General features: G+C 38.2%; 1 protein-coding gene across 3 annotated transcripts in view; it reads right to left on the bottom strand.

Annotated features, from left to right (window-relative positions):
• The window catches only part of VPS8 (VPS8 subunit of CORVET complex), a 299,498-nt gene that overhangs the window by 271,899 nt on the left and 2,646 nt on the right, over window positions 1–24,953 (bottom strand). For all 3 annotated transcript variants that reach the window (XM_081234582.1, XM_081234581.1, XM_081234583.1), the window contains exons 2-5: window positions 18,001–18,251; window positions 17,138–17,206; window positions 10,936–11,066; window positions 414–507 (exon numbers count right to left, since the gene is read on the bottom strand). In XM_081234582.1, coding sequence (XP_081090708.1) covers window positions 414–507; window positions 10,936–11,066; window positions 17,138–17,206; window positions 18,001–18,153 — 447 coding nt within the window. In that variant the 5' untranslated portion in view covers window positions 18,154–18,251. The remainder of the gene's footprint in view (window positions 1–413; window positions 508–10,935; window positions 11,067–17,137; window positions 17,207–18,000; window positions 18,252–24,953) is intronic.

Genomic DNA, 24,953 nt, shown 5'->3' with positions numbered 1-24,953 from the left:
TGAATTATAAAAAAATCACTCAGTTGCAAAAGATTCTGATCAATCATTTCTCCATATGAAAAGACTAAAAAAACAAGCACTCTACCTCAACCAAATACACAAGACGGCAACTAAACTGAAAAGGAATTTAAAGAAAAAGCAGATAGTGTTTCTTTTAGGCTTGCTGCCATATTTCATTTAGGCACACCCGAGACTCTGGGCAGACCTTTATTTCATGGCTGCACTAATTTCTATGTCAAGATGTGTAGCTATGTCTTATGAGTCAAAAATAATCACACAAAACCCATGAAAGCCAGATTCTATTTTTCTTAAGCCTCGGGCCAAGAGAAGTGCTGTGCTTTGTTTTATGCTCATTCCTACTTCATTATGCCATTGCAGGTTATAAAGCTGGGGGAAGAGAACAAAATACTTACAGCTGCAGACACTATTTGGGCAGAAATTCCCTTCAAAAGTGAATGTCGCATAACTGATCCATGGAGTGAAAAAGAATCAGGTAATTTCTTCTTTCTTAAAAAGAAAAAAAAAAAGGAAAATGTTTAAGAATTGGAAAAAAAATTGAAGAGGCAGGGTCTGTAAAACTTTGAAAGAAGAAAAAATAAAAACAAGAAAAGCATAAAGCACTGTATTACTTTGTTAGCTCTGGTTTGCAAAGAGGTATAAAATCTGACGGTCTCACGTTAAAATGTACTGAATCCACCCTGAACCTCAAAGAAGCACAAGCAGGAAAATGAATAAAGCCACCATTTCTTTTTCACTGATTCAACCTGTTCCTTGCCCACCTTAAGAAATAAGCAAGAGGTTCTGCTACTCATCAGAAGGTTGCCTACAGAGCACCCCTGCTCACATGTCTACATTATCTCTACCTGCCTTCCACCTTTGCCACCTTTCTTGCCCTCCTGTTGTCTGTAACGACCCTCTCATTCTCCAACCAACTGCCTCAAATTCCCTACTCATTACTTATTCTCTGATGCTCCTTTCACTTAACCTACTCATCACTGTACAAAAAATAATTTAACTTTTACCAAACATTGAACACCTACTCTATGTGACTAAACGTATGTTCTGGGAATACAAAAATAAGAAGGTCAAAGTTCCTACTCTCAAGGACCTCATATCCTAGCTAGAGGGACTAATGAGTAATTCACTCTTAAATTAAAGGATAAATGTTAGAAAAGAAAAATAAATAAAGCACTATAGAAACGAAATGAAGAGTTTAATCCTGTTTATTAGGGAGCTATTAGGGACAGCTATAGAAAAGAAAAGGCATCTAAGCTGGCCCTGATAGATAACTAGGAGTCTGTCAGACAACAAAAAAGCACAAGCAAAAATATGAAGATGTGGGGCTTCCCTGGTGGCGCAGTGGTTGAGAGTCTGCCTGCCGATGCAGGGGACACAGGTTCGTGCCCCGGTCCGGGAAGATCCCACATGCCGCAGAGTGGCTGGGCCCATGAGCCATGGCCGCTGAGCCTGCGTGTCCGGAGCCTGTGCTCCGCAACAGGAGAGGCCACAACAGTGAGAGGCCCGCGTACCACAAAAAAAAAAAAAAAAAAAAATTGAAGATGTAATGGTGCACAGTGTGTGGGGAATGTGAGTACACAAAAGGCATGGACCAGGAGGACAGGAGAGGGAGTGCTCAGAGATTATGTCAAAATGGTAAGCAGGGTTCAGACAGATGCCATGCAAAGCAGTTCTGACATTCTATGTAGGCAAAAAGAAGACACCACAGCTTTTAAGCAGGTAGTGACCAAATCATCCAAAACATTTATGTTATAATGGTTCCATACAAATTTTAGGATTGTTTTTTCTGTGAAAAATGTTATTGAGATTTTGATAGGGATTGCACTGAATCTATACATGGCTGTGGGTAGTATGAACATTTTAATTAATCCATGAACATGGGATATCTTTCCATTTGTGTTTTTAATTTCATTCATCAATTCTTATAATTTTCTGTGTACAGCTCTTTCACCTCCTTGTTCCTAAACTTATTCCTAAGTATTTTATTGCTTTTGATGCCACTGTAAATGAGATTTTTATTACTTTTTTATATATTTCATTGTTAGTTTATAGAAACACAACTGATCCAAATCAGTCAAAGTAACCTTGAGAAAGAAGACCAAAGCTGGAGGCATCACACTTCCTGATTTCAAACTCTATTTCAAGCTACAGTAATCAAAACAGGATGGTACTGGTATTAAAAAAGACACATAGATCAACGAACAAAATAGAGAGCCCAGAAATAACCACTTGCATATACTGTCAACTAATATTTGACAAAGCAGCCAAGAACACTCAATGAGGAAAGAATATTCTCTCCAATAAATGGTGCTAGGAAAACTGGGTAATCACATGCAGAAGAATGAAACTGTACCCCTACCTTATACCACTCACAAAGATTAAACAGATTAAATACTTAAACATAAGACCTGAAACCACAAAACTCTTAGAAAAAAACAAAGGGAAAAACCTCCTTGACAGTGGTACTGGCAGCAATTTTTTGGTTATGTATGAAACCAAAAACACAAGCAACAAAAGCAGATATACATATAATATATATAAATATATATAAATGGGACTACATCAAACTAAAAAGCTTCTGCACAGCTAAAGAAACAATCAAAAAATGAAAAGGCAACCTATGGAATAGGAAAAAATATCTGCAAACCATTAACCCCATAAGGGGTGAATAACCAAAATATATAAACAACTCTTATAACTCAAGAGCAAAAAAAAATCTGAGTAAAAAAATGCGCAGAGGACCTAAATAGGCATTTTTCCAAGGAACACATACAGATGGCCAACAGGTACATGAAAAGGTGCTCAACATCACTAAGCATCAGGGAAAACCACAATGAGATATCATCTCATATCCATTAGTATGGCTATTATCAAAAAACCAAAAGATAAGCATTTGTGAGGATGCAGAGAAAAAGGAATCCCCAGACACTGTTGGTGGGAATGTAAATTGGTGCAGTCACTATGGAAAACAGCATGGAGGTCCCTCAAAAAATTAAAACTAGAACTACCATGTGATCCAGCAATCCCACTTCTGGGCTGTATATTCAAAGGAAACAAAATCACTATCTCAAAGAGATATCTGCACTCTTATGTTCACTGCAGCATTATTCAAAATAGCCAAGATACAGAAACAACCTAAGTTAAATGTCCATCTACAGATGAATGGATACAGATGTGTATGCACATACATACACACACACACACACAAAAATGGAATATTATTCAGCCATGAGAAAGAAGGAACTCCTGCCATTTGTGACAACACTGATGGACATTGAGGGCATTATGCTACTAGAAATAAGTCAGACAGAGCAGGACAAATACTGTATGATCTCACTTACAGTAGAATTTTAAAAAGCCAAACTCACAGAAAAAGAGACTAAAATAGTGACATCCAGGGGCAGGGGGAAATACAGAGATGCTGGTCAAAGGGTATAAACTTCCAGTTTTAATATGAGTAAGTTCTGGGGATCTAATATACAGCATGGTGACTATAACAACACTGTGTTATATACTTCAAAGTTGCTAAGAGAGTAGATCTTAGATGTTCTCACTGCCAAAAAAAAAAAAAAACAGGCTAATTATGTGAGGTGGTAAGTAACCCTTCTGTGGTAATCATTTCACAATATATACATATATCAAAGAATCACACAGAGGGCAGACAGCAGAAGCAAGAAGAATTACAATACTGCAGCCTGTGGAACAAAAACCACATTCACAGAAAGACAGACAAGATGAAAAGGCAGAGGGCTACGTACCAGATGAAGGAACAAGATAAAACCCCAGAAAAACAACTAAATGAAGTGGAGATAGGCAACCTTATAGAAAAAGAATTCAGAATAACGATAGTGAAGATGATCCAGGACCTCGGAAAAAGAATGGAGGCAAAGATCGAGAAGATGCAAGAAATGTTTAACAAAGACCTAGAAAAATTAAAGAACAAACAAACAGAGATGAACAATACAACAACTGAAATGAAAACTACACTAGAAGGAATCAATAGCAGAATAACTGAGGCAGAAGAACAGATAAGCGACCTGGAAGACAGAATGGTAGAATTCACTGCTGTGGAACAGAATAAAGAAAAAAGAATGAAAAGAAATGAAGACAGCCTAAGAGACCTCTGGGACACCATTAAATGCAACAACATTCGCATTATAGGGGTCCCAGAAGGAGAAGAGAGAGAGAAAGGACCAGAGAAAGTATTTGAAGAGATTATAGTCGAAAACTTCCCTAACATGGGAAAGGAAATGGCCACCGAAGTCCAGGAAGCACAGAGAGTCCCATACAGGATAAACCCAAGGAGAAAAATGCCAAGACACATAGTAATCAAATTGGCAAAAATTAAGGACAAAAAAAATTATTAAAAGCAGCAAGGGAAAAATGACAAATAACATACAAGGGAACCCCCATAAGGTTAACAGCTGATTTCTCAGCAGAAACTCTACAAACTAGAAAGGAGTGGCATGATATACCTAAAGTGATGAAAGGGAAAAACCTAAAACCAATATTACTCTACCCGGCAAGGATCTCATTCAGATTCGATGGAGAAATCAAAAGTTTTACAGACAACCAAAAGCTAAGAGAATTCAGCACCACCAAACCAGCTCTACATCAAATGCTAAAGGAAGTTCTCTAAGTGGGAAACACAAGAGAAGAAAAGGACCTACAGTAACAAACCCAAAACAATTAAGAAAATGGTCATAGGAACGTACATACTGATAATTACCTTAAACGTGAATGGATTAAATGCTCCAACCAAAAGACACAGGCTTGCTGAATGGATACAAAAACCAGACCCATATATATACTGTCTACAAGAGACCCACTTCAGACGCAGGGACACATTCAGACTGAAAGTGAGGGGATAGAAAAAGATATTTCATGCAAATGGAAATCAAAAGAAACCTGGAGTAGCAATACTCATATCAGATAAAATAGACTTTAAAATAAAGAATGTTACAAGAGACAAGGAAGGACACTACATAACGATCAGGGGATCAATCCAAGAAGAAGATATAACAATTATAAATATATATGCACCCAACATAGGAGCACCTCAATGCATAAGGCAACTGCTAACAGCTATAAAAGAGGAAATCGACAGTAACACAATAACAGTGGGGGACTTTAACACCTCACTTACACCAATGGACAGATCATCCAAAATGAAAATAAATAAGGAAACAGAAGCTTTAAATGACACAAGAGTCCAGATAGATTTAATTGATATTTACAGGACATTCCATCCAAAAACAGCAGATTACACTTTCTTCTCAAGTGCGCACAAAACATTCTACAGGATAGATCACATCTTGAGTCACAAATCAAGCCTCAGTGAATTTAAGAAAATTGAAATCATATCAAGCATCTTTTCTGACCACAACGTTATGAGATTAGAAATGAATTACCTGGAAAAAAATGTAAAAAACACAAACACATGGAGGCTAAACAATACATTACTAAATAACCAAGAGATCACTGAAGAAACCAAAGAGAAAAATCAAAAAACACCTAGAGACAAATGACAATGAAAACATGATGACCCAAAACCTATGGGATGCAGCAAAAGCAGTTCTAAGAGGGAAGTGTATAGCTATACAAGCCTACCTCAAGAAACAAGAAAAGTCTCAAATAAACAATCTAACCTTACACCTAAAGGAACTAGAGAAAGAAGAACAAACAAAACCCTTAGTTAGCAGAAGGAAAGAAATCATACAAATCAGAGCAGAAGTAAATGAAATAGAAACAAAGAAAACAATAGCAAAGATCAATAACACTAAAAGCTGGTTCTTTGAGAAGATAAACAAAATTGATAAACCATTAGCCAGACTCATCAAGAAAAAGAGGGAGAGGACTCAAATCAATAAAATTAGAAATGAAAAAGGAGAAGTTACAGATACCGCAGAAATACAAAGCATCCTAAGAGGCTACTACAAGCAACTCTAGGCCAATAAAATGGACAACCTGGAAGAAATGGACAAATTCTCAGAAAGGTATAACGTTCCAAGACTGAACCAGGAAAAAACATAAAATATGAACAGACCAATCACAAGTAATGAAATTGAAACTGTGATTAAAAATCTTCCAACAAACAGAAGTCCAGGATCAGATGTCTTCACAGGTGAATTCTATCAAACATTTAGAGAAGAGCTAACACCCATCCTTCTCAAACTCTTCCAAAAAATTGCAGAGGAAGGAACACTCCCAAACTCATTCTATGAGGCCACCATCACCCTGATACCAAAACCAGACAAAGATACTACAAAAAAAGAAAATTACAGACCAATATCACTGATGAATATAGATGCAAAAATCTTCAACAAAATACTAGCAAAGATAATCCAACAACATATTAAAAGGATCATACACCATGATCAAGTGGGATTTATCCCAGGGGTGCAAGGATTCTTCAATATATGCAAATCAATCAATGTGATACACCATATTAACAAACTGATGAATAAAAACCAAATGATCATCTCAATGGACGCAGAAAAAGCTTATGACAAAATTCAACACCAATTTATGATAAAAACTCTCCAGAAGGTGGGCATAGGGGGAACCTACCTCAACATAATAAAGGCCATATATGACAAACCCACAGCGAACATCATTCTTAATGGTGAAAAACTGAAAGCATTTCCTCTAAGATCAGGAACAAGACAAGGATGTCCACTCTCGCCACTATTATTCAACATAATTTTGGAAGTCCTAGCCACCACAATCAGAGAATAAAAAGAAATAAAAGGAATACAAATTGAAAAGAAGATGTTAAACTGTCACTGTTTGCAGATGGCATGATACTATACATAGAGAATCCTAAAGATGCCACCAGAAAACTACTAGAGCTAATCAATGAATTTGGTAAAGTTGCAGGATACAAAATTGATGCACAGAAATCTCTTGCATTTCTACACACTAATGATGAAAAATCTGAAAGAGAAATTAAGGAAACACGCCCATTTACCATTACAACAGAAAGAATAAAACACCTAGGAATAAACCTACCTAAGGAGGCAAAAGAGCTGTATGCAGAAAAGTATAAGACAGTGATTAAAGAAATTAAAGATGATACTAACAGATGGAGAGATATACCATGTTCTTGGATTGGAAGAATCAATACTGTGAAAATGACTGTACTACCCAAAGCAATCTACAGATTCAATGCAATCCCTATCAAATTACCAATGCCATATTTTACAGAACTAGAACAAAACATCTTAAATTTGTATGGAGACACAAAAGACCCCAAATAGCCAAAGCAGTCTTCAGGGAAAAAAACGGAGCTGAAGAAATCAGACTCCCTGACTTCAGACTATACTACAAAGCTACAGTAATCAAGACAATATGTTACTGGCGCAAAAACAGAAACATAGATCCATGGAACAAGATAGAAAGCCCAGAGATAAACCCACACACCTACGGTCAACTAATCTATGACAAAGGAGGCAAGGATATACAATGGAGAAAAGACAGTCTCTTCAATAAGTGGTGCTGGGAAAACTGGACAGCTACATGTAAAAGTATGAAATTAGAACACTCCCTAACACCACACACAAAAATAAACTCAAAATGGATTAGAGACATAAATGTAAGACCAGACACTATAAAACTCTTAGAGGAAAACATAGGAAGAACACTCTTTGACATAAATCATAGCAAGATCTTTTTTGATCCACCTCCTAGAGTAATGGAAATAAAAACAAAAATAAACAAATGGGACCTAATGAAACTTCAAAGCTTTTGCATAGCAAAGGAAACCATAAACAAGACCAAAAGACAACCCTCAGAATGGGAGAAAATATTTGCAAATGAAGCAACTGACAAAGGATGAATCTGCAAAATATATAAACAGCTCATGCAGTTCAATATTAAAAAACCAACAACCCAATCCAAAAATGGGCAGAAGACCTAAATAGACATTCCTCCAAAGAAGACCTACAGATGGCCAAGAAGCACATGAAAAGCTGCTCAACATCACTAATTATTAGAGAAATGCAAATCAAAACTACAATGAAGTATCACCTCACACCAGTTAGAATGGGCATCATCAGAAAATCTACAAACAATAAATGGGTGTGGAGAAAAGGGAACCCTCTTGCACTGTTGGTGGGAATTTAAATTGATACAGCCAGTATGGAGGTTCCTTAAAAAACCAAAAATAGAACTACCGTATGATCCAGCAATCCCACTACTGGGCATATACCCAGAGAAAACCATAATTCAAAAAGACACATGCACCCTAATGTTCACTGCAGCACCATTTACAATAGCCAGGTCATGGAAGCAACCTAAAAGCCCATTGACAGATGAATGGATAAAGAAGATGTGGTGCACATATACAGTGGAATATTACTCAGCCATAAAAAGGAACAAAATTGGGTCATTTGTTGAGACGTGGATGGATCTAGAGTCTGTCATATAGAGTGAAGTAAGTCAGAAAGAGAAAAACAAATATCATATATTAACGCATATATGGGCAGCCTAGACAAATGGTACAGATGAACCGGTTTGCAGGGCAGAAATTGAGACACAGATGTAGAGAACAAACGTATGGACACCAAGCGGGGAAAGTGGCGGGGGCGGGGGGGGGTGATGAATTGGGCGATTGAGATTGACACGTATACACTGATGTACATAAAATTGATGACTAATAAGAACCTGCTGTATAAAAAAAAATAAAATTTAAAAATTAAAAAAAAGAATCACATTGTATACCTTAAATCTACACAGTACTGCATGTCAATTATATCTCAATAAAGCTGAAAAATTTTATTTATTTGTAGAAGAAAGGGATGAACAGGTTAATATATCCAGCCATGGCCCGTATCCCACAAGAGTTGACGACCTAAAGAAGACAGCACTGACACAGGCAAAATTTAAGAAGTTGAAGAAAAATACACCAACAACTTGTCAACATTAAAGTTACACATGAATTCAATAAAGTATTTACATTATGTTTCCTCCACTTCTCTTTCCTTTTATGTGCTCTCCAAGAATTTGGAAGGTGAAAAGCAGCCAAAATGAAGTTATATAGGGTTAGAAGTCCTTTTCCCAAATCTTTAATCATCTTTGTGACTCTCCTCTGAACCCATTTCAAGGAAATGAAGAAACACTGGAGCTGTCCTTAGAGAGCAGGAGGAAGGTGGTGGAGGGAGGAGGGACGGAACAGAAAGGTGGTGAGGTAAACCAAGCCCCACATTTCCACCACAGACATTGTACCAGGTGTGATGTGTGCACCCTCTAAGGGCTCTCCTGCTTCTGGGTGTCCCTGGCTATTATTATAGCTTCCTGCTGGGTGTACAGAAGACAGTCGTCATGGCATCCACCTTTTTATCCTCTCCCCTCAGCAGTGCCTAAATATTCAGGGTCTAGCAAGCATTTTATTTCCACCTGAGTGGGCCTTCTACTTACTTCCTATGCAGAGCTTCAGCAGGCCATACTGTATGCAAGTGTGATTTAAATGAATGCTTAACCAGAGAGCCCAGAAATAAACCCACACGCCTACGGTCAATTAATCTTTGACAAAGGAGGCAAGAATATAAAACAGGAAAAAGACAGTCTCTTCAGCTATTGGTGCTGACAAAGTTGGACAGGTGCATGTAAATCAACGAAGTTAGAACACACCCTCTCATTATGCACAAAAATAAACTCAAAATGGCTTAAAGACTTAAACATAAGACATGACACCATAAAACTCCTAGAAGAAAATATAGGCAAAACATTCTCTGACATAAATCATACCAGTGTTTTCTTAGGTCAGTCTCCCAAGGCAACAAAAATAAAAACAAAAGTAAACAAATGGGACCTAATCAAACTTACAAGCTTTTGCACAGCAAAGGAAACCATAAACAAAACGAAAAGAATGGGAGAAAATATTTGCAAACGATGCACCCAACAAGGGCTTAATTTCCAAAATATACAAACAGCTCATACAACACAACAACAAAAAACCAAACAACCCAATTGAAAAATGGGCAGAAGACCTAAATAGACATTTCTCCAAGGAAGACATAAAGATGGCCAGTAGGCACATGAAAAGATGCTCAACATTGCTAATTATTAGAGAAATGCAAGTCAAAACCACAATGAGATACCAACCCGCACTGGTCAGAATGGCCATCATTAAAAAGTCTACAAATAACAAATACTGGAGAGGGTATGGAGAAAAGGGAACCCTCCTACACTGTTAGTGGGAATGTAAGCTGGTGCAGCCACTATGGAAAACAGTACGGAGGTTCCTTAGAAAACTAAAAACAGAATTACCATATGATCTAGCAATCCCACTCCTGGGCATATATCTGAACAAAACTATAATTCAAAAAGATATACGCACCCCTATCTTCTAGCAGCACTATTCACAATAGCCAAGACATGGAAACAACCTAAATGTCCATCAACAGATGAATGGATAAAGAATATGTGATACATATATACAATGGAATACTACTCAGCCATAAAAAAGAATGAAATAATGCCATTTGCAGCAACATGGGTGTAACCAGAGATTATCAATAATAAGTAAGTCAGAAAGAGAAAGACAAATACCATATGATATCACCTTTATGTGGAATCTAAAATATGGCACAAATGAACCTATCTATGAAACATAAAGAGACTCACAGACATAGAGAACAGACCTGTGGTTGCTTGGCAGGGGCGGGGAATGAACTGGGAGTTTGGGGTTAGTAGATGGAAACTATTACATATAGAATGGATAAACAGGTCCTACTGTAGAGCACAGGGAACTATATTCAATATCCTGGGATAAACCATAATGGAAAAGAAAATGAAAAAGAATGTCTATATATGTATAACTGAGTCACTTTGCTGTACAGCAGAAATTAACACAACATTGTAAATCAACTATATTTCAACTTAAGAAAAAGAAGAAAAAAATAAAAGGATATTTACCTTTTTAAGTTGGTCCTGTCACCACTATCTGAGCTTGCCACAGACGACGTATCATAGGAGTGAGAATCAATAGTATCAATATTTAACAATGTAGGATCCTCAAGAACAAAAGAATCATCTTCATCATCAGTCTAAATTAGAAGAACATGGATAAATAAATTCAAAATTCCAAATACTCTATAAGTCAAATAGGCGTTAATGGGTTTCTCCAAAACACTCATATACTTATTCCGTTTTTCACCCCTTTTCCACGCATTGTTGTTGACCAGAGAGGCATAGTACAGAATTAAATTTCAACTCTAGTTATCTCTCCCTACAAAGAGTTCACTCCAAAAATTTCTTTCTTGTAGCTGGAAGAAGTAGGAGCAGTTACGCAGATTATTGTTAGTTGCCAAATATTTCTTAAAATTCAAACCTGTATAGATGCTTTACTAGTTAACTAACAGCCAATGGCTAATTGAAGAAAATAAATACCACCTGACTATAGATAGTTTACCTTAAGAAATATGACAAGCAGACAGAAGAAAGGCATTCTGGGTTGGAAACAGCATGTGCAAACACAGTGATTTCATAATATGAATTTTGCCCATGAAAAAGGAAGTAGTCTAAAATGAATGGAGTATTTGAGTAGGAGTTGGAGGTGATGCTAGAAAGATAAACTGGGATGCAAATTGTAAAAGTCTTATATTCCATTAAGCTAGGTGACAGGAGGGCCCTATTTGTCCACCACTGTAACCCTAGTGCCTAGTACCATGCCTGACACATAATCAGTACTCATTTACTTAATAAATTAATGTACTATATATAGTAGGCAGAGGGAAGGCAACTGAGATCTTTAAAAAATGTACACATGATGGGAACCATGCTTTAGAAAGATAAATGGGGCAGTATGAAGATGGATGAGGGTAGAGGGGGAGACAGGCAGGGAGACTAATAAGAACCAGCAAGATGGCTATTGCAATGTCAAGGAAAGAGAGGAGAGTTCAGTCCAGGAATGCAGCAGAAGGGGTCAAGAGAAGGAATAAGGAAAGAGACATTACTGAGGTAAAATCCAAAATTCCTGGTTACCATTTAAACAGTGTGTTTTGGGGGGTTGTGGGGGTTAAGAAAGAAGTCAAAGAAGATTCCAAGGTTTCCAGCTTGAGCAACTAGCAAAAGGTGATACTACTAACTGAGATAAGAAAGCAGAAAGAATAGCAGATGAACCAGAATGAGTTTAGCTTTGAACAAGCTGATTCTGGGCAACAGACATTAAAGAAAAAAAGTTCTGATCTTACCTTCTCTTTCAGCCGGACTACCTTCTGCCTATCATTTCCATTCATATTCTTAAGAGAGAAGAGCAGTCCATACTCATTACCTCCACTTTCTCCACCCATTACCAGCTACTGACTACTACTCTTGCTGAAGTTACTAGTCAAACCCACCAGCCTATTTTCCGTTAGCATGCTCTTGTCCTGTACGCATCACTTAACACTACTGGCCATGCCCCACTTCTTGAAACTTTCTCTTCCCTTGGTTTCCAATACATCTCTTTGCTACTCCTCCAACTTATGGGGCCTCTTCTATCAGTCATGTTCTCTACTTGTCCTCAGCCCAACCTTTAAGTTATGTTGTTCCCCAGGATTATATTCTTGTCTCTTCCTACTTCACACATTTCCTATATGAACAAGCTAATCCATACTTATAGTTTCAAGTATGATGTCATGCTAATGACTCCAAAGTCTGTATCTTTAGTACCAACATTTCTTTTGTGGTTTAGGCCATACTTCTGACTGTTTTTCAGATATCTCCACACACAAGATTGCTAAGAACAGGATGAGGGTTAGCAAGGAGCTACTGTGTTACTTCAGAGCTGTACAAGAATGGAAAGCCTGCCATAGGGAAAGGTAACAGAAACAACTCATAAATAAGAACTGCAGCACCAAGGTCTTAAGCAAGAGAGTCAATCAGGATCTTATCTGATTTTCTTAAGCAGCCCAGAGACATAATTAAAGAAAACAGATTAGCTAAATTAAGCCAGGGTTGAGGCTTACAGGATAAGTGGGGGGAAAAAAAGGAGGAAGAGAATTGAGGGTATCCATAAGGCTGAATTTAAAATTACTAGCTACACAGTAGAGATATCAATTCTCCCACATTGATGCGTAAAATCTACACAAGCTTATCAAACTTCAGCTGGGGTGTATGTGTGTGTGTGTAAACTAGTAAAGTGATTCTCAAGCTTACATGGAAATGAAAAAGACCTAGAATAGGCAAGGCAATCTTGAAGAACAACAACAAAGCTGGAAGATTTGAAACTGCTAGATGTCAAGACCTATTATAAAGGTTCAGACATTAGAGTGTGCTATTGGGGCAAGTATAGAAAGACCCATGAAATCACAGCAACACATATATGATCACCTGATTTAAAACAGAAGTGACACCGCAGGAGAGAACGGTGCTCAGGAAGTGCTGCCGCCTCATACCGCACACCGTCACACACAAAAATTTCAGATTAATTGCAGATCTAATGTGAAAGGCAGAACAAGGAAGATTTGAAAACAAAATAAGCATCATCATGACTTTGGAATCTGCAAAATTTTCTTCAACTGGACGCACCAAAAAACTAATCATAATGGAAAAATTTAATAAGCTGAACTACTACTAAGAACTTCTGCTCATCAAAAGAAACCACTGAGGGCCTCCCTGGTGGCGCAGTGGTTGAGAGTCCGCCTGCCGATGCAGGGGACACGGGTTCGTGCCCCTGTCCGGGAGGATCCCATATGCCGCGGAGCGGCTGGGCCTGTGAGCCATGGCCGCTGAGCCTGCGCCTCCGGAGCCTGTGCTCCGCAACGGGAGAGGCCACAACAGTGAGAGGCCCATGTACCGCAAAAAAAAAAAAAAAAAAAAGAAACCATTGAGAGTGAAAAAGTAACCCACAGAATGAAAGAAGATATTTGCAATACATATATCTAATAAAAACTTATATCCATCAAATATAAAGAACTCTTATAAATTTTTAAAAAATCAATTCAATAGAAAAGTGGGCAAAAGACATGAAAAAGCAATTCACAAAAGAGATATCCAAATGGCCAGAACATACGAAGGTACCCCAATTTCATCAGTCTTCAGGGAAATTCAGATTAAAACTATGACGTGATACCACTACACACCTACAAGTATGAATGGCTAAAATGAAAAAGAGAGAAAAATTCAAAAGTTGATGAGGATATGGTAACCAGAACTTCCATATATTGCTGTAGGAAGTATATATTATCACAACCACTTTGAGAAACCTGGGGCAGTATCAACCAAAGCTGAACATGCCCATACCTGATGGCCTAGCAATTCTACTCTTAGGTACACACCCAGCAGAAATGTGTGTGTGAGTGCGTGTGTATGTATATGTACACATGTGTGGATGTATCTAAAGATATGAATAAGAATATTCACAGCAGCACTTTTCATAGCAGCCAGAAACCAGAAATTATAAAACTGCCCATAAACAGTTGAACGAATAAATAATGGTATATAACATAAAGAATTTTATACAACAATGGGAATGGATGAACAACTGTATGCAGCAAAAATATGAATAAATCTAAAAACACAATATTGAGGGAAATAAGTCAGATGCACAAAAGCACATACTGTATAATTCCATTTATATGAAGTTCAAAGCAGCCAAGGCAGTCAATGCCGGTAGAAGTCAGGATAGTGATTATCCTGGTTGGGTACTGAAGGAGCACAAGAGGAGCTTCTGGGGTGCTAGTAATGTTTCATTTTTTCATCTGGACTCTGCTTACACAGAGCATTCTGTTTGTGAAAATTCACCAAGCAGTACACTTACGGCCTGTGCACTTTTTCTATATGTATGTTGTTCCTCAATTAAAAGTTCAAAAGAAATTTCTGGCTGCACAATCCAACAGTAGAACTGAAGTGAAGCCAGGGCTACTCTCAGAGACTGGGAGACTAAGAAGGATCAAGAGACTTGGTCCTGAGGAGGTCAAAGAGCAGGTTTAATGGAGGTAAGAGAACGTGGGGGTAGGGGGAGGACTGTCAGGATTAGAGAACAAAATTTCAAAATTAAAAACCTCAGGAGTAGCATAGTTTCAAAGGATGACAAGGCCTAGTAACATTATTTCATACCCTAAATTCTGAGATTTAGGATGTCTCAGTCATCTCTTTCTGTAAAATATCTTGGATGTACACTTCTTCCTAGCACCCTGTCAGGATGATATTAACGAGCTTCAAAGAATATATGTACCCATATATCCTGGAGTAAGTGCTTATTTATTTACACTTTCTACTTCTGTCTTTTTTTTCTTTCTTAAAATCATTTTCTTTAATACTTCTTCCCCCTTTTTCTCTTCATAACATTCTACAACTTAAATTATTTTTACTTTCACTTATTCCCTTGCCTCGCTCCCTGGTGGTATGAAAGCTGGCCAATTTCCAGTCCTATTTCTCTCTCAAAGTCAGAGACTGTCATGCAGCACTTTATAATCCCAGCATCTAACACTATGACCCAAATACACAAGGCACCCAAATTACTATTGGGGATGATAACAGTATTATCGTCTCAGTAAACCACTAATGACTATACTTGCTGTTACTAGTAGATAAGTAAATATTGCAAAGACAGTTTTCCTTCATTATGAACTACAGTCTCATTCATGAGCATTATTTTCTTTGCCATTATTATATAAAGATGTACAAATAGTGCTTTGTACACAGTCCTCTAAGATTATTTTTATTCTTCACTTAGTAACTGAAATAATGTGATTAAGACCATGTTATCAAAACTGACTAAAATTAATCTCTTCATTGCTAAATGAAAGATTTCCTCTATATTAGGAAGCAATAAATAAATAGCACTGTAACAGGATATTCTTTCATTGACCAAAGCCTTCTTTGTCAAAATTAAAAACGCTTAAGTCTTATTAACACAGATCATATGTAACATTTCTGAAGTTAAAATACATTCAAAGAAACAGCAACATCAAGCTGATATTTTTTAAAAAAGAAATAAAAGAAAAATAAAAGATACAATTCACTGAGAAAGTAGTTTGCAAGTATAGATAAAGAAGTAATAAAGACCAGGGCCCAACCCACTCAGACCTATGGGGTCAGTGGGCATGTCTATTGAGGAAGCTTTGCATCATTATCTTTTAGAAAACACAACTATGTATCTGAAATAGATTTTTAAAAATCTTTCTCAGGGCTTCCCTGGTGGCGCAGTGGTTGAGGGTCCGCCTGCCGATGCAGGGGACACGGGTTCGTGCCACGGTCCAGGAAGATCCCACATGCTGCGGAGCGGCTAGGACCGTGAGCCACGGCCGCTGAGCCTGCGCGTCCGGAGCCTGTGCTCCGCAACGGGAGAGGCCACAACAGTGAGAGGCCCAGCGAGAGGCCCACGTATCACAAAAAAAATCTTTCTCAAATTAGAAGCTAAAGCCTCCAATGGGAGTCTTAAGCAAGTTTTTAAAGATCAAGAAGACTGAGTTGAAGAATTGTCAGCAGATGCAGGGTACAAAAAAACTGGCACACTTCACCAACATGTACTTCCACAGAGTTCCTTTATAAGGCCTTTATGATCTAATTCAGAAAGGAACGTCATTTCATAACTCTAAAAACCTTTTTAATAGAGATGGTTTTCACAAGATAAACTATGGAGGCTTCATTTTCTTTATATAGAACAGTGATGAAGTGCATTACAAGGCTGCAGATGCTCTTTTGTATCAGAGGACAAGCTATTTGAATACCACTGGTAGAGATAACATTATCAAAACATAACACAAATCTCAAAAGTGTCATGAATTTAGTATTTCAACTCACTTACTAAAACATTTCTTTAATCTACCAAGTATGAGGCATTGTACTGGGCACAGAGATGAACAAGACATAGCTTCTGCCCTTGAGAAGCTCACAACCTAGATCAGCATCTCCAACAGAACTTTTTGCAATAATGGAAATATTCTGTATTTATGCTGTTCACTACAGTAGCCACTAGCCACATGTGACAATTGAGCACTTGAAGTGTGCCCTGTATAACTGAGTAAATGAAGTTTTAATTTTTATTTAACTGTAATCAGTTTAAATTTAAATTGTCACATGTGACTATTGGCTCCCATATTCGACAATGCAGGTCTAGAGACAGACACTATAACCCAGAAGTATTCAAATCAATGCCATAAAATGATAGTGATCATTAGTATATACTTACTTCATTTAGTATGCTTTCCAGTGTTGGAGGAGTATCAACTTGAGGAATATCAAACTCCTTATCATCAATCTAAATAGAGAAAAGAAATTAATGCTCACATAATAATGCTTTCCCTCTTATAATTGTGAGGGCGTTTTAATTGATTAGAACCATTATCAATTAAGAGACAAACATACCACCAAACTCTGCACACAGACAGCCAACTCAATAACCTATGATAGAAAGGGTCAGGTCAAAAGACTACAGACTATCCGCATATTCAGTGATTATCAAGGACAAATATGCACTGATGCCACCATCCTCACAGCCCTTTCCAGAAAGCTTCTGTTGAAGGGCTTTGGCATCTGCTTTCTTAAACAAAACAGCATTTCTTATGACAAGCCCTAATTTTCTAAGTTTAGACATAAGCCATAAGCAATACACAAAGGTCTGACACTGCATTTCTTAGTATTTCATAAATTATGGTGGTGGATGATTAGGTCAAACAACTTGTCATTAAATAGTCTCATGGCCACAAAAACCTATTAATATCAAACCAATGAGGAAAAAAATCACTGCACAAGAATTCTAAACCTATCACTAGCTCTATGATATTGAGACATCATTCAACATAGCTGCACTTCAGTTTCTTCCCCCACAAAATGGAGTATCAGTGTTGTGAAGCTCAAATGAGAAGATGTATTAAAGTGTTTCATAAACTGTAATGAGCTATACAAATGAAGAGTAATAGTATCGCATAAAACTGTATATAGATGCCTATTAATCTATGCAAAAAATGATATATTTAGAGTCTTTGGATCATAAAGTACACTCTAACCAACATTTTGGTTAAACTTCAAACCTGACAAAAGCTGAATTTTTACCAGATCATTTTTGAACTCCAGTTCCTTGTCCAGATCTATGCAGGAGAATTTTGAAAGTGAAGCTTCCAGATTGAAAGACTTATTCAGTTCTTCATCAGTAGTCTTGGCACAGAGGCTCTGTTCCACATTTTCATGGTCTGGTTCATTGTCCATGTTTACTTTTAATAACTGTATTCGGTCAATCCAAGCAAGTTTTTGTTTGTTTTGTTCTGTTTTTTGGGCTTAGATCATGATGAATTCAATGATGATCTCTTTTCAAAAAAGAAAAAATATGTATCATTTAGATTTCCTCAACTGGACATTCCAAAGACTTACTGGGTCAGACTTCTGTGGAAACTGATTCTTCATTCAATCATCTGACTACAGGCAAACAGAAATCAATCCTAGGGTATGGGCTATGATATGCAGGGAAGGTTTCTATGGGAGCACAAAGGAGGAACATCTGACTCAGGAGTCTAGGAAGTGGTCCACCACCCGAAGTCCTAAGTCTGGTGATAGTGACAGACTTGGGGCAAGCTCAGCCACTAGACCTGGTACCAACTAGATTTATGTACCTAAGAACAAGAGGGTAACTGGTGCCAAAAGCTGAAATTAACCCGTCTTCACATTCCCAAACCTGAGCATATCTCCAGTTCTCCTTGAAGATAAGCATATAGTCCAGTTTTGTCACTGTCATCCATACAGGGCCATAGACCTCTAAGGGAACTTAGTGCAGACACAGAGGGCGCAGAATGGATAGCTAATCACTTAACAGGACACTGGCAAATCTAAAGGTTCAGATCTATTAGGGGAGACAACAATGATGCCAGGATAAAATAATTCCACAGCTGACTAGAGAGTTCTAGATAGAAGGCTAGTTAAAGACAGACATTTTCAGGGAAAACTGAAATACTAAAGAAAAAGAAATGTATGCAATTTTTTTTAATTTTTCACAGCTCTAAATGATATAATACCATATCAAAAAGAAACAGGTAATCTGGTTTACTTTAAAAGTTGTCTAGAAAACAGCTGTCTGCAAAATTTCTAGAAAACTAAAAATATTTGGGGGGAAAAAAATTATAAGTTTAACGATTAAATTTGCCCTTAAATGTTTTTAGTTTGTGTTATAATTAGGCTACAAGTAACCAAACTTTAAAAAGTCCATCACTTAGCTCTTCCTGTTTAGAATAAAGAAGCAAACATATGAAAATAGGAACAATGCCATAGTAATGATGATAATAAAAACAAAGGTCATTTTGTTTTCTAGACTAGGTGTTTTCCACAGTACCCAACAACTAGCAGTAATTCTCAGTAGAAAGCTTTTTCAAACTACATACTGCCCGCAGAGGGCATAATCACCACCACCACCAAACTTCCCCACCAAACGAACTTCTCTTACTCTTATTCCTTACTGAAGTGAAGGCAGAAAAAAAGGCTGACAACCTCTGAGCCACTGAAAGAATTAATTTTTTTAAAGGGAGTTGAGAATTAGTTGTTGCTATTGTTCTTTTTAAAATAACATGCCCAGGGACTTCTCTGGTGGCGCAGAGGTTAAGAATCCGCCTGCCAACGCAGGGGACACAGGTTCGAGGCCTGGTCCAGGAAGATCCCACATGCCGCGGAGCAACTACGCCCATGCCCCACAACTACTGAGCCTGTGCTCTAGAGCCCACGAGCCACAACTACTGAGCCCATGCGCCACAACTGCTGAAGCCCATGCGCTCTAGGGCCTGCGCTTCACAACAAGAGAAGCCACCGCAATGAGAAGCACATGCACCGCAGTGAAGAGTAGCCCCCGCTCACCACAACTAGAGAAAGCCCACGTGCAACAGAGGCCCAACGCAGCCTAAAATAAATAAAATTATTTTTTTTTAAATGCACTCATGATACAATGTGAGTGTGGGAAGAGTGCCTGCTCACATTTGTATGATAATAATAATAAGTTAAAAAATAAAATAAAATAATATGCCCAAAACTCACTAACAATTTTATCTGGTTATGGTCATTTTTTTAGTACACTTAAAATGAATTTCACTTCCTTCAATATTTATTTTTATCATATTTTTAAAAATGAATATCTACTATGCATAAGAAAGACATGCAGACTCATGAAGACTGATTTTTCAAGAGCTGAAACCAACTTTTCTAGCTAGTACATTTGGTACATTACCAAACAGACTAATTCCTTTCACATGTTGCAGAAGACAGACTCTAACGCTCTGTCCTACAAACACATGCTATCAACTACATTCCTAGAAGACATAACTGAGGGCACTCTGTAACTGGCAACATTTGAAAGCATCTTTCCAATCTCGGGTACTAAATGTACTTCTCCTTTTGCAATGAGCCAAAGGCAGGAGCAATATTAGCGTTTACAAGCCCTTCTTCAAAGGAGACTGAATTGGCTCATGACAAATTACTTCTTAATAAAGTTCACTCTTATTTGTACCACTTAGCAAAAATGATTTCAATTAGTCAAGGAATGTTTGCAAGTATGCACAAATTCACATTCAGTGTTTCCTGAGTACAGTTAAGTTTTATTCTTACACATTTTTTTAAATAGTGGAAAAGACCACATAACAAGAACAAAAACTTTAAATGATTCAATAACCTAAAATGTTTCATTCTTCATATTTGTGTCCCCAAAATAACTCAGAAAGGAAAACAATTTTTTCCTGGTTCTTTTTATATCTTCTATCTGGAGTTAATGAAAGGTTCTCAGAACAGCTCAGCATCTGTGAACACCAAGACTGCACTGAAGAAGTTTCAAGAAATCAAGCATTTTCTGAAAAAAATAACATCATCCTGCCATGCTGCCCTACTTCATTTCCAACCTTCACTTCACCGAGCTCCTACTAGTGTGATGTAGCAGCAAACTGGAACGAACATAAACCAAAGAGTCAGTTAAAACCATATTTGAATCGGGGTTTACCAATTCCCATCTATGACCTTGGTCAATTTGTCTACCCTTTCTGAGCCCCTCTATTTCTACATCTGTAAGATGAAATATTGTGGCCATTTGTGCTGTTTGCCCAGAGCATCACCTCTTGTTCTGGGAAAGCCTCCTTCAAACCATGTGGTTCTCGTAGAGGCTGCCAATCAAAAAGCCCCTGGTAACAGAGATTGCACAATATAGCCAGGGTCCTTCACCAGGATTCACTAAAATGGAACTGGTATGGAAGAGTCATTTCCACTGTTCTTTAAACAATTAATAATAAGGCTGAGCAATATTCCCCACCCTCCACTCCATCCTGTTCTGCAAAAAAGGAGGTCATTTATTCAACACGTATCAACTAAACATCTACTATGCATCTGTCACTGGGGATCTGCCTCTATCAACAGAATTTACATTCTAGGTACAAATTCTCTAGCAAGAATGAAAGCAATCTATAAACAGAAGCGGAGACGAGGAGGAACGAGTGTCCTGATCTCATTCAGGCTCCAGGTTCCAGTCTTTTATGATGTTAGCTCCGGCCACAGCATTCTGGCATTTTGGCAACATAAGCCAACGTACTCTCCCAATTTTTCTTTTTTTCGGGGGGGGGGGGAGGTGGGGGTCACTTACAATTGAGAGTCCTGAGTCTTAAGAACGCAACTACCTATTTTGCAGAGTTACTGTGAAGAATAAACGATATAATGACTGTAAAGCACTTAGAATAATGCCTGGACACAGTTTAGGTTTTCAAGAAATTTAAAATTTCCTCAAGATTTCCAAATTCTTCTCAAGTTAAAGACCCTGAAACAAGATCTGGTACTTTTGTAAAAGTCTAGCCAGGGCTAAGCATATCAGAAGGCTACCTTACCAGAAGGATATACTTCTGATACCATATTAGAAGTTTCCTCATGAGCTGAATGGTAGGGGTTTTGTCTGTCTACGACTAGTACAGGCCCCAGCAGAGCATCAGAGACACTTAATACAAACTTTTAATTATACTATTAACTCATTCTAAAATTATGCCTTTTTGTACATCAACTTCCTCTTTTGTCACTTACCAGGAGTTATTTCTTTATGTTAGCAAATTTTTCCAACCCAAATAGACTTACTGAATCAAAAGGTCAGATTTTTTTTGAGAAGGAGAGTTCACTAGAGCAGCTTCTGAAATTGAGCTGTGCCTGAATCTACCTGTGGTAGGCAGAATAATAGTACCCAACGATGCCCATCCTAATCCCCAGACTATGTTACCTTACACGTCAAAAGGAACTTTGTAGATGTGATCCAATTAGTATCTTGAGTTGGGGAGCTGGTCCTGCATTACCCAGATGGGCCTCACATAACCATAGAGTCTTTAAAAGTTGAAGAAAGGGGCAGAAGAGAGTGTCAGAGGAAGAGATGTGGCAACAGAAGCAGGGTCAGAGAAATGCTATGTTGCCGGCTTTGAAGATGGAGGAAAGGTGCCAGGAGCCAAGAAATTCAGGCCGTCTCCAGAAACTGCAAGAGACAAGGAAATGGACCCTCTCCTAGAGTCTCCAGAAGGACCCCAGCCCTGCCACAGTTCGATTTTAGCCTAGTAAGACCCGTGCAGGACTTGTGCACTACAGAATTGTAAAATAATAAATCTGTTTTTTTGAGCCAGTAAATTTGTGATAATTTGTTACAGCAGGAACAGGAAACAAATACACTAACAACTTCAATTAATTTGTTTCTGGCCACATCGCCAACATTCTGAAATACTAACCCCTCCCTTGTCACCTGGTGTTGCCCAAATATTTATTGATCAAACTCTTCCAATATACAGACCAATGATGAAATGCTTAATATATGATGCTTGATATTACACACTCGATGCAGATACTGCCTTCAGATATCACGTAAGTGCTATCCCAGTACAAAGAAATGAACTACTGATAATTTCCTCTCAAGATACAATTCTATAACTAGTTTTCACCCAACCGTCCTGAGATCTAGTGTTTTTACAGTTCTTAAGGGGACGCCATGCCAGAGAGTACCTTCAGACTACACAATAGGTTACATGATATCAGATTAACCTAACAGAAAATGCATATCACAGAATCATGATTACCCAGTATGCTGTCCGTTTCTGAGTGCTCATAAACTAATACTTTAATAGTTCCAACCAAAGATCGTCTGACATCCCGACAGTTCCCAAGGCTACTCCCTCTTAATTACTCCCGACCAATGAATAAAAGATTCAAGGACCATCTAAAAAAATTTTTTTAAAAAGATGTGTACCATATAAACAGCAATGACCCCATTACAAAACTGGCCAACTGAATAAGACTCTAGAATGTGACCTATATTAGGCCAGGTAAATGAGGAACTCTTCCACCAGTTTTTTTAACCTTGGCAGACATTCCCAACTGTTCTCAAGTTCCAGGATCCTATTTATTCACTGACATTCTCTTCCTCCCAAAAGTGTTATATGAGACAGTTTTCACATTACACTGAAATCAAATCAAATTTGTTTTTTTTAAATATACTATATCCCCTGAAAGATATCACAAAATCATGATATGAAAGCGATTTTACACGTCAACTTTGTTTCTGGTCTTCCCAATCCAAGTATTTCTCTTCTTCCCATTTCTTTGTTTTCTTTTATCTTCTTGTGGTTTGTTTTGTGAAGAAAAATGTAATAGAGAATTAACTTCTATTTGTTTTCTATTATCTTTCTCTGGTAAATGGACTCTTTTTTAACAGCTCCCCAATGCCTACAGGATAAAATTCCAAATTCTAAGCCATTCCAGGCAGAATAACAGTTCCTTTACGACTAAACTTATTATTTGTATTCAGAGTCCTTCAAGAAAAACTTCGAGGACTTCCCTGGTGGCTCAGTGGTTGAGAATCCACCTGCCAATGCAAGGGACACACGGGTTCGATCCCTGGTCCGGGAAGATCCCACATGCCGCAGAGCAACTAAGCCCATGCGCCACAACTACTGAGCCTGCGCTCTAGAGTCCGCGTGCCACAACTACTGAAGCCTGTGCGCCTAGAGCCCGTGCTCCACAAGAGAAGCCACCGTGATGAGAAGCCCGCACACCGCAACCAAGAGCAGCCCCCGCTCCCGGCAACTAGATAAAGCCCGCACGCAGCAACGAAGACACAATGCAGCCCCCCCAAAAAAAGAACAGCTACCACTTTCCCTCCATGTCTGCCCACACGAATTCACCTTCCCTTTCCTTTTCCTTCCATTTATCTAAATCCCTTCTTTCCATCCTTCCTTCTGGGAACCTTCCTTCCCTAAACATCCTCTGAATCCAGAACGCATGTCTTCTTTAGAACAGCAGCTTGGCACTTTCCTTATATTGATTCATTAGTTAACTTACCATGTGACTACATCTTTTCTCCCCAGCTGCATAACAGAAATGGGGCCAGGTGTTTCTGTATACTCCACATCACTGGGCTCACTGACTTGCATAGCTAGGTAGACATTCAATAAATATCTGCTGATCAACACAAGAGTTGGAAGATAGGAATAACACCTGTGTTGCAAATTAAATATACCAGTTTATTTTTTGTTTTTTTTGCAGTACGCGGGCCTCTCACTGTTGTGGCCTCTCCCGTTGCGGAGCACAGGCTCAGCGGCCATGGCTCACGGGCATAGCCGCTCTGCGGCATGTGGGATCTTCCCGGACCGGGGCACGAACCCGTGTCCCCTGCATCGGCAGACGGACTCTCAACCACTGTGCCACCAGGGAAGCCCTAAATATACCAGTTTTATTACCTGTAATTGTTAAGCTTCAGATGATATTATTTGACTCATAGCATGCAGGAATCTATGCCATAATAAACCAAGTTATAATTGAGTTCTACCTTTATGTAATCTGGACTGTCAACTACAGATGATCATATTCATCCTTCAGATATCAGCTAAAACTCTGCTTCCTCAAAAAAGCTTCTTTTTGTCCTGCTCAACTAAACTAGGTTCCTGGTTAACAAGCACCTGTAACATTGTTCTCCTTTTATCACACTTACCACATTGCAATCATTTTTTCATGTCTGAACCTCCATTCCCTTC

This window comes from Mesoplodon bidens, assembly GCF_964165515.1.
Source record: "Mesoplodon bidens genome assembly, chromosome: 5".
NCBI classification, from domain to species: Eukaryota; Metazoa; Chordata; class Mammalia; order Artiodactyla; family Ziphiidae; genus Mesoplodon; species Mesoplodon bidens.
This window is presented reverse-complemented; position numbering and strand designations above follow the sequence as displayed.